This window comes from Poeciliopsis prolifica, unplaced genomic scaffold (assembly GCF_027474105.1).
Source record: "Poeciliopsis prolifica strain line A6 unplaced genomic scaffold, Auburn_PproV2 SCAFFOLD192, whole genome shotgun sequence".
Lineage (NCBI taxonomy): Eukaryota > Metazoa > Chordata > Actinopteri > Cyprinodontiformes > Poeciliidae > Poeciliopsis > Poeciliopsis prolifica.
Window position 1 is genome coordinate 81,660 of NW_026562567.1, and position 15,583 is coordinate 97,242.

General features: G+C 55.0%; 2 protein-coding genes across 4 annotated transcripts; one reads left to right on the forward strand and one right to left on the reverse strand.

The window, feature by feature from the left end:
• Positions 1-46: 46 nt before the first annotated feature.
• LOC129356757 (rho GTPase-activating protein 28-like) lies at positions 47-9,679 on the reverse strand. Of its 3 annotated transcripts, XM_055026316.1 has the most exons (15): positions 8,626-9,679; positions 6,338-6,519; positions 6,054-6,271; positions 5,887-5,986; positions 4,651-4,859; positions 4,399-4,561; positions 4,237-4,328; positions 4,000-4,077; positions 3,767-3,920; positions 2,369-2,448; positions 2,075-2,290; positions 1,874-1,999; positions 374-501; positions 266-303; positions 47-178 (listed from the first exon to the last, which is right to left on the reverse strand). In XM_055026316.1, exons 1-15 carry the CDS (start codon positions 8,823-8,825, stop codon positions 96-98), a joined length of 2,067 nt encoding a protein of 688 aa, XP_054882291.1. In that variant the 5' UTR covers positions 8,826-9,679; the 3' UTR covers positions 47-95. The 3 variants fall into 3 exon arrangements, with proteins under 3 accessions (XP_054882291.1, XP_054882290.1, XP_054882292.1); XM_055026315.1 differs by having other exon boundaries at positions 47-303; XM_055026317.1 differs by lacking the exons at positions 4,399-4,561; positions 4,651-4,859.
• LOC129356758 (lethal(3)malignant brain tumor-like protein 4) lies at positions 9,424-15,457 on the forward strand. The gene is given in 21 exon segments (XM_055026318.1): positions 9,424-9,476; positions 9,478-9,512; positions 10,076-10,147; positions 10,228-10,313; positions 10,382-10,486; positions 10,556-10,691; positions 10,771-10,862; positions 10,938-11,080; positions 11,202-11,278; positions 11,394-11,479; positions 11,559-11,669; positions 11,741-11,855; positions 11,942-12,041; positions 12,112-12,153; positions 12,155-12,226; positions 12,353-12,430; positions 13,603-13,655; positions 13,658-13,675; positions 14,036-14,196; positions 14,261-14,323; positions 14,542-15,457. Coding segments are annotated over 21 exon segments (2,010 nt in total). The 5' UTR covers positions 9,424-9,438; the 3' UTR covers positions 14,869-15,457.
• Positions 15,458-15,583: the final 126 nt, after the last annotated feature.

Consider the following 15,583-nt stretch of genomic DNA (forward strand, 5'->3'; position numbering starts at 1 on the left):
CGCTGCAGCCTGCAGTACCGGCAGCGACCAGCAGGAGGAGACAGCGCCAGGTTCAGGCTTTTATTACAACATGAGCAGGTAACAGACAGGTGAGCTCAGGGCTTGATCAGCCAGTCACAGCCAGGGTTGACCCTGTAGACATCCAGCAGGCAGCAGTCCGGCTGCAGGCGGCGCTCATCTGACAGGGAGACGGGGACAGACAGGGAGACAGGTGTCCAGGTGTTCCTCAGACAGCTGGAGGTGATGATGTCATCAGGATACTTACAGATGTTTCCTCCGACCTCGTACAGGTGTTGGGTGGGGCTGGGGGCAGACAGAGAGGCGGTCAGGTGACCTGAGTGGGGGTCGCTCACCTGGACGGACTCGTCCTCACCTGGACTCGGACTGGAAGCGGGTCGTCACGTCTCCGGCGGTCGTCTGTTCGTCGAGCTGGATCGCCATGGAAACCTTAGTGTGCAGCGGAGCGTGAACCCGGATGACCCCTTCGGACAGCTCGCCGACCTGGAAGCAGAACCCGAGTCGATCGGTTCTGGTTCAGCTTCCTGTCAGGAAGGTTCTGACCCAAAAGAACCAACAAGCATGAAGTGGTTTTGGACCAGGTCATCATTGCTCCAGCCCAGAACACGGTTCTGCTGATGAATCGGGTTCTGCTGATGAATCGGGTTCTGCTGATGAATCGGGTTCTGCTCCAGGACGAGGCCGACCTGATGGGGGTGCAGTGCCTGCGGTGTCCCCCAGGGGTCAGTGTTGGGCCCTGAAGTGTTCCTGTCGGGTTAATCTAATCCAGAATAAACCAGCAGGAAGCAGTTTGTGTTTCCAGACTGCGTGTGTGTGTGTGTGTGAACAGGCTTATTGACGATGTTTTGATAGTTTATTTATAAATCTAATCAGTTCATGAAGAACATTTAAATAAAGAGGAGCTTTGCCCTGCACAGGTTTATCATGAGGCCTGAAAGCTCTGCTGTGTTCCAGATAATCCAAACCTCCATGTCTGCAAGATAAGCTGAAATGGTTGGATTCTGAGGGGTTAAAGGTCACCCAGCAGTGGAAGGAGATCCTATGTTGTCAAACATGGTTCTATTGGATCCAAACATCTGCTCCACCTCCAGCTGAGTCAAACCAACCTGTTCCCCTCCTGGCCTGTGGGGGCGCTGCACCAAGAACCACTGAAGGAAACGTCAAGGCGTCAGATTGGAGGATTTCTCTTTGGTTGTATTTACCCAGAATGCCCTGCACTATAGTTCACTTCCTGCTTTTGAGGGGCGGTCCTTGGTCCACTTGGACTTCACATTCAAACCGAACCCAGACTGAGGTTTGCAGGACCAGAGGTCATAGGTCGATTAGAATTCACACCTAAGCAACTGAACTGGACTTCAGTTCAGTCCTAGGAGCTGGACTGAAGCAGCCTAAACTGGGCTGGTGGGAATTCAGCCCAAAGTAGACGCAGAACCTGAGCTGGTTCTGATTCTGGTCCTGGATCTGAATCTGGTTCTGGATCTGGATCTGGTTCTGGTTCTGGATCTGGATCTGGATCTAGATCTTGATCTGGTCCTGGTTCTGGATCTGGATCTGGATCTAGATCTGGATCTGGTTCTGGATCTGGTTCTGGTTCTGGATCTGGATCTGGATCTAGATCTTGATCTGGTCCTGGTTCTGGATCTGGATCTGGATCTAGATCTGGATCTGGTTCTGGATCTGGTTCTGGTTCTAGATCTGGATCTGGATCTAGATCTTGATCTGAATCTGGATCTGAATCTGGTTCTGGTTCTGGATCTGGATCTGGATCTAGATCTTGATCTGGTCCTGGTTCTGGATCTGAATCTGGTTCTGGATCTGGTTCTGGTTCTAGATCTGGTTCTGGGTCTGAACTCACCAGGTTCCTGTCGTTCTTGTCATTGTTCCTCCTGAGCAGTCGGGACGTCGTCCTGCTCAGGTTGAACTGTCTCTGATTGGACGCCTGGTTCATCTGTCTCACCTGGGTCAGGAGAAACTTCGGGAGCTGCGGGAGACGACAGGAAGTGATGTCAGAGCGGCTGGGACGCCGACGTCACGGAGGACACGGCGCGAGGCTCACGGTCCAAAGCAGGTCCTGGTGCCGGATCATGAGTCGGATCAGCCGGGCTCCGCCCATCGCGTCCTCCATGTCCTCCTGTTGCTTGGCGATGGAGCGCTTGTTTCTATGGTTACGGCGGGCGAACAAGTTGGGGGCCATCACCATGGAGACGTTCCACAGAGACATCCGGTTGTGGTCCTGATGAGAGACCACCTTCTGGAGGAAGAGCAGCAGGGCCTGGAACCACGGGAACATCGTTCAGCGTGCGGAAATTTAAGGTGGACTGAAGAAGATGCAGGTTAAGGTGGAGTTTACCCTCAGCGTGTTTCTGTGAGCTTCAGGGAGGAGAAGGAGGAGCTGCAGAGCCTGGACCTGGTGGACCTCAGAGGACACGCCTGCAGAGACACGTTAGCAGAGACACGTTAGCAGTGACACGTTAGCAGTGACACGTTAGCAGAGACACGCCTGCAGAGACATGTTAGCAGAGACACGTTAGCAGTGACACGTTAGCAGAGACACGCCTGCAGAGACACGTTAGCAGAGACACGTTAGCAGAGACACGCCTGCAGAGACAGGTTAGCAGAGACAGGTTAGCAGAGACACGCCTGCAGAGACATGTTAGCAGAGACACGTTAGCAGAGACACGTTAGCAGAGACAGGTTAGCAGAGACACGCCTGCAGAGACATGTTAGCAGAGACAGGTTAGCAGAGACACGCCTGCAGAGACATGTTAGCAGAGACATGTTAGCAGAGACACGTTAGCAGAGACACGTTAGCAGAGACACGTTAGCAGAGACATGTTAGCAGAGACACGTTAGCAGAGACATGTTAGCAGAGACACATTAGCAGAGACACGTTAGCAGAGACACGTTAGCAGAGACATGTTAGCAGAGACATGTTAGCAGAGACACGTTAGCAGAGACACGTTAGCAGAGACACGTTAGCAGAGACACGTTAGCAGAGACACGTTAGCAGAGACACCTTAGCAGAGACACGTTAGCAGAGACACATTAGCAGAGACACGTTAGCAGAGACATGTTAGCAGAGACATGTTAGCAGAGACATGTTAGCAGAGACACATTAGCAGAGACACGTTAGCAGAGACACGTTAGCAGAGACATGTTAGCAGAGACATGTTAGCAGAGACACGTTAGCAGAGACACGTTAGCAGAGACAGGTTAGCAGAGACACGCCTGCAGAGACACGTTAGCAGAGACACGTTAGCAGAGACACGTTAGCAGAGACACGTTAGCAGAGACACGTTAGCAGAGACACGCCTGCAGAGACACGTTAGCAGAGACAGGTTAGCAGAGACACGCCTGCAGAGACATGTTAGCAGAGACACGTTAGCAGAGACATGTTAGCAGAGACAGGTTAGCAGAGACACGCCTGCAGAGACATGTTAGCAGAGACAGGTTAGCAGAGACACGCCTGCAGAGACATGTTAGCAGAGACATGTTAGCAGAGACACATTAGCAGAGACACGTTAGCAGAGACACGTTAGCAGAGACATGTTAGCAGAGACATGTTAGCAGAGACACGTTAGCAGAGACACGTTAGCAGAGACACGTTAGCAGAGACATGTTAGCAGAGACACGTTAGCAGAGACACCCCTGTAGAGAGGAGCTGTTTGTGTGTGTGTGTGTGGTGTGTGTGTGTGTGTGTGTGTGTGTGTGTGTGTGTGTGTGTGTGTGTGTGTGTGTGTGGACGAACCCAGGACAGAGCAGAAGGTGGACAGGTGTGTGTGTGTCAGCAGCGGTGTGGGCAGCTCTCGGATGAAGAGCTTCAGCAGTCCACTGGCGTCCGCCGGCCGCACATCGGTCCAGTCAAAGGCAGTCCAGCAGCGGTCCAGCTCTCTCCTCAAGAACTGCAGAGGGACAGAGACAGACTGAAGTTGCAGTTTGAGACGAAGCCGGACCGGGTCGGGACGAAACCACGTGTCGCACCTTCAGTCTGGCAGCTGATCCTGGAACTCGAAGGATTCCTTCAGTCTGCAGACCACTCTGCTCCAAGACGCCCAACAGCTAGAGAGGCAGAGAGACGGACAGCTGCTCTGAGGACACACTGCAAACCACAGCCTGTCACAATGCATGCTGGGAATGTTCAGCTGTTGTACTGCAGGATGTGACCCTGAAATAACGTTGGAGTGTAAAGCAGGCAGCGTTGGACTGTCGGTTCTTCACCTTCTGGAAGAAGACGGGCACTTTGACTCCAGGAAACCTCCTCCTGTCGTCGTCCAGCAGAGAGTTCAGCGAGACGCCGAACACGCCGCCGTCTGGTGGACAGAAGACCGAGTCACGTCTCCTGAAGACACACATTCCTCAAACCGTCAAACAGAAACACACCCCGAGTCCTGCGGCGCGGCGGCCGGCCGCGTTTGCTCTGGACTCCCAGAGCCAGCAGGAAGGTGGAGAGTTCGATGTGAGCGATGAAGCCCAGGCGCGTGAGGTCGCGTGACGACAGGTCGTCTGTACAGGTGAGACCGTGTGACGGGGAGGCGGGGCCAAACTGCACACACGTACCAAGAGAGACCGATCGGCAGCCTGCGGTGAGCTGCTGACTGATGAGCGGTCGGTCCCGATGCCGGCCACACTCACCTGCAGCTCACTGCTCTCATCTCCCTGGAAACGGACGCAGTCCCTGCACGTCCCGCCCCGTTTGTGCTCCGCCACGCCCTCTGAGTACGGAGTGTCACGCAGCAGCCAATCAGCACATCTCAGCCGACTCGGCGCCGAGGAGGGGCAGGGGCAGGACGGGTCTTCAGGCAGCCGGTCCCCGAAAACAAAGACAGGAAGAGCGGAGCGCCCTGGAGACAGCACAGCAACACCTGGATCAGCCCGGAACGGTCCAGAACCGGAACGGTCCAGAACCAGAACCGGCTCCGGTGAAGAGCCAACAGAGGAACCTGAAGGACACCGTCGGCTCGTCAGGCTCCAGAACAGCTTTAGGTCCACATAACCTACTCAGATAATGGGACCTACAGGTAGGACTTGACCTCATATCCAGACAGAACCAGAACCAGCTGGGACCCTCATAGTCCTGGTTCAGACTTTCAGTTGGATGTCGCCAGACTGGACCGTCACCAACACGCCACCGGTCCAAATTAAATGGCTGCACATCAGTTAGCTTAGCATCAGCTGCTGGCAGAATGGGTGCAGGACTGCATGCTGGACAGCAGGTGGCAGTAGATAAAGGGTGAGCAGATTGAAACCTCCACCCAGGAACTGAAACGTCTTTAGAACCTCAGCAGAACCACTGAGACGTTTTCAGTGTCTTCAGTCTGAGCAGAAGGAGCTTCAGGACCTGAAACGTCTCTGAGTCTGTCAACAATCAATATTCACATCAAAAAGAGCCGACGCAACCACTTCAGGAAACATCTGGAGGTCAAAGGTCAAAGCTGCAGAAACAACTAATAAAACTTAATGAGTCACCGCTTTCATTTGTTGGTTTGATAAAATGTTGGAGCTGACCACCATCTTTTTATTCTCCTGAATAAGAGCAGGAGATCCGGGTCGGGTCAGGTCGGGTTGGGTCGGGTCGGGTCAGGTCCGGGTCGGGTCAGGTCGGGTCGGGTCGGGTCAGGTCCGGGTCGGGTCAGGTCCGGGTTGGGTCGGGTCGGGTCAGGTCCGGGTCGGGTCAGGTCCGGGTTGGGTCGGGTCGGGTCAGGTCCGGGTCGGGTCAGGTCCGGGTCGGGTCGGGTCGGGTCAGGTCGGGTCAGGTCCGGGTCGGGTCCGGGTCGGGTCAGGTCAGGTCGGGTCGGGTCAGGTCGGGTCAGGTCCGGGTCGGGTCAGGTCCGGGTCAGGTCCGGGTCGGGTCGGGTCGGCTGGCAGTACCTCTGTTTGTGCTGCGGCGGATGGTCTTGGTGGTGGTGTGGTACCGCGGTGGAGGCGGTTCTGGATGCTGTCGGATCGGGTCTGCAGAGTCGGTCTCGGGCTGAAAGGAAAACTCATTCAGGTTGTCAGGCTGATTGAACATGTGACTGACGTCCTTCATGTCCCACCTCAGTGAAGACGTCACGCACGTCTCTGATTGGCTGCCGGTTCCTCTTCCTCAGCGTCTCGTTGTAGTTGTCCAGCCTCTTCCTCACTGTAGCGGCTTGTTGCCGTGTCAACGTGGACAGCACCGCCTCCACCTCAGGTGGTGCCTCTGATGACGAAGAGCCCAGGACCAGGGAGGAAAGCCCCGCCTCCGTCAGCCACGCCTCTTCCAGCTCCGCCTCTGCAGGAGGAAAAAACATGGAGGACGCGCGCAGACAGCGTCTCACTGCGGGCGAATAGCACTCACCATCCATGCTCTTCCTCTCCTCTTCTACCTCTTCCTCCTCCTCTTCCTCCTCCTCCTCTTCCTCGATGCTCTGTACCTCTCGCCAGTAGGTCTCCATGGCGACATGTCTGGAGTCAGAGGTCACTGTGCGGGGGGAGCTTGAGGAGGGGGGGGGGGAGGCAGCAGAATGAGGTGACAACATCCTGTGGAGGAGGAAGAGAGTCTCCTCAACGAATGTCTGAGGAAGAACGGTTCTCCTCATCTTCAGCATGTGCCCCGCCCACTGAGGCAGGCTCCACTCTGATTGGCTGAAGGTGTGAAGTCTGGAGTCCAGAGCTGTGAACCTGGAGCCTTGAACCTGGAGCCTTGAACCTGGAACTCTGAACCTGGAGCCTTGAACCTGGAGCCTTGAACCTGGAGCCTTGAACCTGGAGCCTTGAACCTGGAACTCTGAACCTGGAGCCTTGAACCTGGAACTCTGAACCTGGAACTCTGAACCTGGAGCCTTGAACCTGGAGCCTTGAACCTGGAACTCTGAACCTGGAACTCTGAACCTGGAGCCTTGAACCTGGAGCCTTGAACCTGGAGCCTTGAACCTGGAACTCTGAACCTGGAGCCTTGAACCTGGAACTCTGAACCTGGAACTCTGAACCTGGAGCCTTGAACCTGGAGCCTTGAACCTGGAACTCTGAACCTGGAACTCTGAACCTGGAGCCTTGAACCTGGAGCCTTGAACCTGGAACTCTGAACCTGGAACTCTGAACCTGGAGCCTTGAACCTGGAGCCTTGAACCTGGAACTCTGAACCTGTAGCCTTGAACCTGGAGCTGTGAACCTGGAACTCTGAACCTGGAGCCTTGAACCTGGAGCCTTGAACCTGGAACTGTGAACCTGGAGCTGTGACTTCTGGTTTCCAGGCTGTGGCTGCAGATCTGTGTTCAGAGTTTGTGGCTTTTGCAGTTAAACTGTCTTTAAATATTCATGAGGCTTTTGACAGGAAGTCAGTTTCTTCCAGCCATCGATGTGTGTGTGTGTGTTACTGTGTGTTACTGTGTGTGTGTGTTACTGTGTGTGTGTTACTGTGTGTGTTACTGTGTGTGTGTGTTACTGTGTGTGTGTGTTACTGTGTGTGTGTGTGTGTGTGTTACTGTGTGTGTTCCTGTGTGTGTGTGTGTGTGTGTGTGTGTTACTGTGTGTGTTACTGTGTGTGTGTGTGTTACTGTGTGTGTTCCTGTGTGTGTGTGTGTGTGTGTTACTGTGTGTGTTCCTGTGTGTGTGTGTGTGTGTGTGTGTGTTACTGTGTGTGTTACTGTGTGTGTGTGTGTTACTGTGTGTGTTCCTGTGTGTGTGTGTGTGTGTGTGTTCCTGTGTGTGTGTGTGTGTGTGTGTGGTGAGAACCCCAGCCTAATGGTTCTGGTTCTCTGGGGACGGGAGACGCTCCGTCTCAGCCTGTTGTGTCCATTAGCAGGAAATGGACGGAGGCTGTGGGTCAATCAGAGACGAGTGTTTTCACTCAGGTCCTCAGATAAAAGTGAACCTGGTTATGGATCAGCTGACGGCGTCTCCAGGACGAACGTCTTCGGCTCTGAACCGGTCCGGACCGGTGTGTGGGCCCGGTGCCGGGTTTCAGGACCCAAAGCCCGTTAGATTCTCTAGAACCACCTGAAAGCTGCCCGGTACCAACACTAAGTGACGCCACACAGCTGGATCGGATCAGGAATGTCTCTGGAGAACCTCTAGAAAATGTCCAACATTTGGACTCTACAGCCATCTGAAGTTCTCATGGTACTTTGTCCAGAACCGCCCTAACGGATCATTTCTAGGATCACCACAAAAACTCTGCAGGAACTCAAAGTTTCAGCAGAACAACCGTCGAGTCGCCAGAACTTTTCTGGAACCACGGAGAAAACAGAACCAGCAGGTGTTGACCGGCCCACTCTGGACTTCCTGAGAGGTTCTGATAGCTCCAAACATTCGGAACCTGGCTGTTCTGCTGATCGGACCAGGTCGGAACAAAGAAGTCCAGAGACGTTCAGGAGGATCTCTGTTCCGTCTCTGACCAATCCAGAACCATGAGAATATGGACCGGACCAGTAGTGTTGGTCATATTTCTGCTGGGTCAAAGCTTAGGTCCAGTTTGAAGGATCGGAACCAGAACCAAAAACCACCAAGTCACGCCTGAACGCTGGGCTGGTTCTGGTCCTGATTTAGGAGTCCGTCTTACTAAAACCAGAAGCAGGTCCAGTCCTTCAGCCCATCAGAACCACAGAGAAACGACGCAGACACAGAAACGGGACGGGCAGAACTCACCTCCGCTCGGTCCGGCTGCTCATCGGGTCTGAGGAAGACGAGGAGGAGGGAGAGGAAGAGCAGGAGGAGCTCCAGCTCAGACGGGGCGGGTCCGACAGCTGGACCGGGCCAGACAGCTGGACAACTGGACCGGGCCGGACAGCTGGACCGGGCCGGACAGCTGGACAGCTGGACCGACTGAGCCCCGGCTCAGCGTGCATCAGAAATAGTTTGCTGATGAAGAACCTCAGAGGAACCGGACCGGGTCAAAATCCAGCTGCTGCAGCAGAACCATTCTGCTCTGCAGAACCAGTTTGGGTCAGAACAAAGTTCTAAAGCGTCAGTCCAAACAGAACCACCCAACAGTTTCTGCACTGGTTCTGCAGGGTTCCAGAGGGACTGGACCGGTTCCGGTTCTGGACAGGAAGACATCAGCAAAAAAATATTGCCAGTCCACAGGTCAGAGGTCAACGGTTCTGGACCGACCCTGGTAGAGTTCTCCCAGAACCAAGTCCATGATTCCTCGGACCAGAACCAAGAAGACCCGCTGCAGCCAGAATTTGGACCAACACCAGGTACTGGGTCGGCGCCAGCAGAACATCAAGTGCTGCCCTGGTTCCGGTCCATTAGGACCTGCAGGGTTCTGGTTCCTAACCCAGGGTCATCAGAGACCAGCATTCCTTGGCTCGGTTCTGGTACCAGTGAGATCCATCAGAACCACATGCGGTTATTGGACTGGGTCAGATGGATGTGAGGCTGAGACAGAACCGCCTCGGTTCTGGTTCTGCTCTCTCTCTCCCCTGTCTCTCTCTCCGCCCCCTCTCCTTTCTGCGCATGCGTGCTGCCCTCCCAGCCTCCAGTTTCCGTGTTGTTCTGTGTCAGCGCAGTGACGCGGATCATCACAATCGGTAAGTTTCGCTCCAGAACCCGGTTCCGGTACCGGCTCCTCTGCGCTGCGTGTGTCCGCCGCCGCGGCTCCTCGGGCCGGATCCAGCCGGCGGCCCGGTCCGGCCCCAGAGGCCCCACTGCCGGCCTCCGAGCCGCGGATCTCCACCTGATCCGTTTCCTCCGTCAAGGCGCCGCTCCGACCGACGCGTTGCGCTTCCGGTCTGCCTTCAGAATAAGAGCTGCTCGCGTCTGCGCTTTAACTCAGTCTGGTCTGGTTCTGACCAGATGTTTGGGCTGGTCTCGTTCTGTGGTGGTTCTGAAAGCTTTCTGGAGCGTCGGAACCGGACTGGGCCCGTTTAGGTCTCTGCTTTGGTTCTGGTGCATCAGACCTTTACTCTGAAGGTGTGTGCAGACTTCCGGTCTGACTGTTGTATTAAGTGACTTCCGGTTCAGGACAGACTGGAGCAGGTCGGATCAGTACTGGTTCGGTATTACCATGACAACAGGGACTGTCACACATACCTGTCAGGAGGAGATGTTTTTTGACCTTTGACCTGAAGCTGTGATGTCGTTCTGATGTCAGAGACAAGAAGAGGAGAGGGAACCACAGAGGAAGACGAGGAGGAGATGAAGAACAAAGTCAGCAGCACTCAAGGTAGCTGCTGAGGCAGCGTCTGGTGCTGCGCTGTGATTGGCTCAGGTGAGTCCAGGTGTGACTCTCCCTCTGCTCCACAGTCAGCGTGAAGCGACGTTCCTGGTCCTGGCAGCAGTACCTGAACGAGCAGAAGGCCGAGGCAGCTCCGCCCTCTCTCTTCACCCAGGTGAGCCCAGCTCCCCCCTGAGCCAGGTGAGCCTCACCTGTCCTGATGGACGCATGTCTGTCCCTCAGGACCAGTCCTGTCCCAGCAGGAGGACGGCCTTCAAGGTGGGCATGAAGCTGGAGGGCATCGACCCGTTGCATCCCTCCATGTTCTGTGTGCTGACCGTCGCCGAGGTAACCGCTCAGCCCCGCCCTCACCGCACCTAAGTGGGAGTGGCCACCTGAGCCTTGTGTCTCTCTCAGGTGATTGGCTGCCGGCTGCGTCTCCACATCGACGGATACTCCGAGTGCTATGACTTCTGGGTAAACGCCGACTCACCTGACATTAGACCTGCCGGATGGTGCAGAGAGCACCGCCACAAGCTCCACCCACCCAAAGGTGAGAAGAAGTCCACCCCCACCATGCAGCCAGACAGCTGAGGCCTCCTCCACCCGTCCACCTGTCCCTCTGTCTGCAGGTCACAGTGAGACGGAGTTCGATTGGCAGGACTACCTGCAGTCCTCAGGGTCCCTCGCAGCTCCGCCCACCCTGTTCACCTGTCGCTCCACCGTGAGTCCACACCTGTCTCTCTGTCTTCCTGTCTCTGCCATTCCCTAACCGTCTGTCCATCTGTCTGTCCCTCAGGTGTGTGAGTTCCAGGTGGGGATGAAGCTGGAGGCGGTGGACAAGAAGAACCCAGGACTGGTGTGCGTGGCGTCTGTTGCTGATGTCATCAACGACCGCTTCCTCGTTCACTTCGACAACTGGGACGACACCTACGACTACTGGTGAGACCGGGGACAGCATGGGGGGAGCCTGGGGGGGAGGTGTCTCCTCAGGTGTCCAGGCTGAGGTAGTTCCAGTGCTGGCAGCAGGCGGCGCTGCTCACCTGTCCTCTGTGTCCTCCAGGTGTGACAGCAGCAGTCCCTACATCCATCCGGTGGGCTGGTGTGAGGTGCAGGGCCGACCGCTGACCGCGCCCCAGGGTATGTCCCAGAACCAGAACCAGAACCTGGATCTGGACCTGAACCAGCTACATGTAGAGAACAGCTTCCAGTGCTTCTGTGTGCTGGTTGTACTGGTAACTGTGGTGTTCTCCAGGTCATCCCAACCCAGAGGGCTTTGTGTGGGACGACTACCTGCAGGAAACTGGTTCCACGGCTGCTCCCAGTTCAGCGTTCACACTGGTGAGAGGGGGTGGGGCCAGGCAGACCAGAGACCAATCAGAGAGCGCTATATGCTCACTATGTGCTTTTGTCCAATCAGAGAGCTCCGCACGGTTTCCAGGTGAACCATAGGTTGGAGGCGGTGGACAGGAGGAACCCCATGCTGATCCGCGTCGCCACAGTGACGGACACCGAGGAATACAGGGTGAAGGTACGGCGCACTTCCTGTCACCTCTGTGACGTCATCAGAGGGGGACGATGACAGACGGCGTGTCCCCGTAGGTCCACTACGACGGCTGGTCCACCCAGCTGGACGTCTGGATGGACAGCGACCACACAGACCTCCACCCGGTGGGGTGGAGCCAGCGCACCGGGCACCCACTGGAGCCCCCCCCAGGTCAGGGGGCGACGGGACAGAGACAGGTGGGACAGGGACGACTGTAGCTATTGGGTCCTGAAACCTGTATGTCTCCTGTTGGACAGGGTCGTCCCCCCTGCCCTCTCCGTCTCAGGGAGTGTGTCCCACTGCTGGCTGCAGAGGCGTTGGACACATTAAAGGAGCCAAATATACGGGACACCACAGGTATCTGTCCCTGCACCTGTCCCTCCACTGTCCACAGTGTCTCAGGGTGTCTCCATCTGTCCGTCCCCAGTGCCTTCGGCTGTCCGTACTCAGAAATCAACATGAAGAAGGAGGGTGCTGCCTGACCGGCTGAGTGGGGAGAGGTCCGTCACCTTGGTGCCTGTGTCCCTGTCTCACCTTCACAGGTAGCGTGGAGTGCAGGCTCTTATTCTGAAAGGACAACAGGATGATTCTTTGTGCTGACAGCAGGTGGAGCTCAGAAGTAGTTTGTTCTCATTGTCCACTTCCTGTCTGTCCTCCTGTCTGTCCAGCAGAGGCGTCCAGATGAAGCAGGAGTCCACTGATGTCCCTCTGCTGCCTCTGGGGAAGAGGAAAAGATTACCTGACAGGTGAGAGCAGCTGCTCTCTGATTGGCTCCAATCACAGTCTTCTGTCCAATCACAAGCAGAAGAATTTAAGAACAAAAGTCAGGAAGTGGAGAGTGAAGCGATTGGTCTCTGAGGATCGTCTGGATGCTGCAGAACCTCAGTAGAACCCCAACAGAACCTCAGTAGAACCTCAGTAGAAACCCAACAGAACCTCAGTAGAACCCCAACAGAACCTCAGTAGAACCTCAGTAGAACCCCAACAGAACCTCAGTAGAACCCCAACAGAACCTCAGTAGAACCCCAACAGAACCTCAGTAGAACCCCAACAGAACCTCAGTAGAACCCCACCAGAACCTCAGTAGAAACCCAACAGAACCTCAGTAGAAACCCAACAGAACCTCAGTAGAACCTCAGTAGAACCCCAACAGAACCTCAGTAGAACCCCAACAGAACCTCAGTAGAAACCCAACAGAACCTCAGTAGAACCCCACCAGAACCTCAGTAGAAACCCAACAGAACCTCAGTAGAAACCCAACAGAACCTCAGTAGAACCCCAACAGAACCTCAGTAGAACCCCAACAGAACCTCAGTAGAAACCCAACAGAACCTCAGTAGAAACCCAACAGAACCTCAGTAGAACCCCACCAGAACCTCAGTAGAACCTCAGTAGAACCCCAACAGAACCTCAGTAGAACCCCAACAGAACCTCAGTAGAAACCCAACAGAACCTCAGTAGAACCCCAACAGAACCTCAGTAGAAACCCAACAGAACCTCAGTAGAAACCCAACAGAACCTCAGTAGAACCTCAGTAGAACCCCAACAGAACCTCAGTAGAAACCCAACAGAACCTCAGTAGAACCCCAACAGAACCTCAGTAGAACCCCAACAGAACCTCAGTAGAACCCCAACAGAACCTCAGTAGAACCCCACCAGAACCTCAGTAGAAACCCAACAGAACCTCAGTAGAACCTCAGTAGAAACCCAACAGAACCTCAGTAGAAACCCAACAGAACCTCAGTAGAAACCCACCAGAACCTCAGTAGAAACCCAACAGAACCTCAGTAGAAACCCAACAGAACCTCTGTATGAGCTCATTCCAGATCACCTTTTTGGTTCCCAGCAGCCATTTTTAATAAAACCACAGAAGAAGAATGTTTGATTTCACTGATGTCCTCTCTGGCTCCGCCCACAGACTGACCCAACCAACCAAATGCCTGCGTGTGAAACAGGAAGAGGAGGAGCTTCCCTCCGAACCATCAGTCCAGGTAAGGTTCCTCTGATTCTGGTTCTGCGTGGGTTCAGAACCGGGCCTGTGGTGTCATCCAGGCCCAGCAGGGGGAGCCGATCGCTCCAGAGAAAGAGTCTGTTTCCATGGAGACCAGGGTGTGATGTCAGAACTTCCTCTCTGTTGTCATGGAGACAGTAAGATGGTTGGAAGAGAGCTGTGCTGCGTTGTCAGGGAAACGGGTGGGTTCCATGGTTACAGCAGTGTTTGTACTGCTGAGTCCAATGAGACCCGGTTCTGGTCCTGACCCGGTTCTGGTCCTGACCCGGTTCTGGTCCTGACCCGGTTCTGGTTCTGACCCGGTTCTGGTCCTGACCCGGTTCTGGTTCTTTCCCGTCAGAGTCCAGTCTGCAGGCCGTCCTCCATCAGTCCGTCTTCCTGTCGGCCATGTCGGCCCAACCGGGTCGCGACCTCTCTCTCTGCTGGGAGCAGCACAGGAAGCTGTTGCCGGGCGTGGCCCGTCTCCACGCCGACGCTGTCCGCCGCTGGACCGTGCAGCAGGTGAGCGCCGCCTCCCGGTCTCCATGGCGACCTGGCGACCCGCTGACCCGCGTTGTCTCCTCAGGTGTCGGACTTTGTGGAATCTCTTCCTGGATGTGAGGATCAGGCCCAGCAGTTCAGGGACGAGGTGAGACGGCCAATCACAGGCCTCGGCTTTCATGACATCACAGATTAGGATGTCCCCTCATCAAGCACAGGGCCACCATGGAGAGGAAACCTCCATCAGAACCACTCTGCTGCCCCTGCTGGACCCGATCAGGACATCAAAGTGTTACACAGAATCAAAACGTTGATTTATGTTCTGATTGGTTCTGATTGGTTCTGATTGGTTCCTGTTTGTTGTAGCAAATAGATGGGCGGGCCTTCCTCCTGCTCACCCAACGGGACATCGTCAGGATCATGTCCATCAAGCTCGGCCCCGCCCTCAAGATCTACAACTCCATCCTGATGTTCAAACACGCCGAGGACAAGAGCCAATCACAGGCCGAGGACAAGAGCCAATCACAGGCCGAGGACAAGAGCCAATCACAGGCCGAGGACAAGAGCCAATCACAGGCCGAGGACCAGAGCCAATCACAGGCCGAGGACAAGAGCCAATCACAGGCCGAGGACAAGAGCCAATCACAGGCTGAGGACCAGAGCCAATCAGATATGAAAGATCCCAGCACTTGACCGCTGCATGCTATGACTGACCAGGTTCAGTCAGGTGATGGTGGCCCCGCCCCCTCAGCCAGGTATTAACCAGTCAGGCTACTGTCACTTCGTCCCCTTTAGGCTCCGCCTCTTCGGGATGGGTGGGGCTCCGCTGGATGAGTAAAGAAAGGGATTCTGGGATATGTTGTCTGTGACTGAGGTGCAGCTGGGAGGTGGAGCCAGAAGTGGCTTCGTTTCCATGATAACGCTGAGACAGATGATGAAGATGATGAAGATGAAGTCTCATCAGCATCCTGGTGTGATGTCATCACTTCCTGTCAGCAGGTCTCAAACAGGAAGCAAGTGATGATGTCACACTGAGGCCATACCTCATCTTCTGATGATGTCATCCCAGTGGGCGGAGCTCCAGGTTTTCTACTCTTCCTCCACAGAGTTTTATTTTCAGGTTTCTATTCTCGATTTGTATTCTAAAGCTGACTCCGCCCTCTCTGACGTCACGCTAGGGGCGGGGCCAACAGCCAGCTTCTGCAGGGTTCCTCAGGTTTCCATGGCAACACGTCCTGCCTGCTGTCTGTCAGTGTTTGATCAATAAAGTTTCTGACCTGAAGCGTGGTCATTGATTGGTTCCTCGGGGCGGCCGGGGGCGGGGCTTCAGCTGATCATGTGATCCATATGCTTCCCAAAGTGGGCGTATGAATATGAATAAAATACATTTGAAGTATTTTTATCCAAT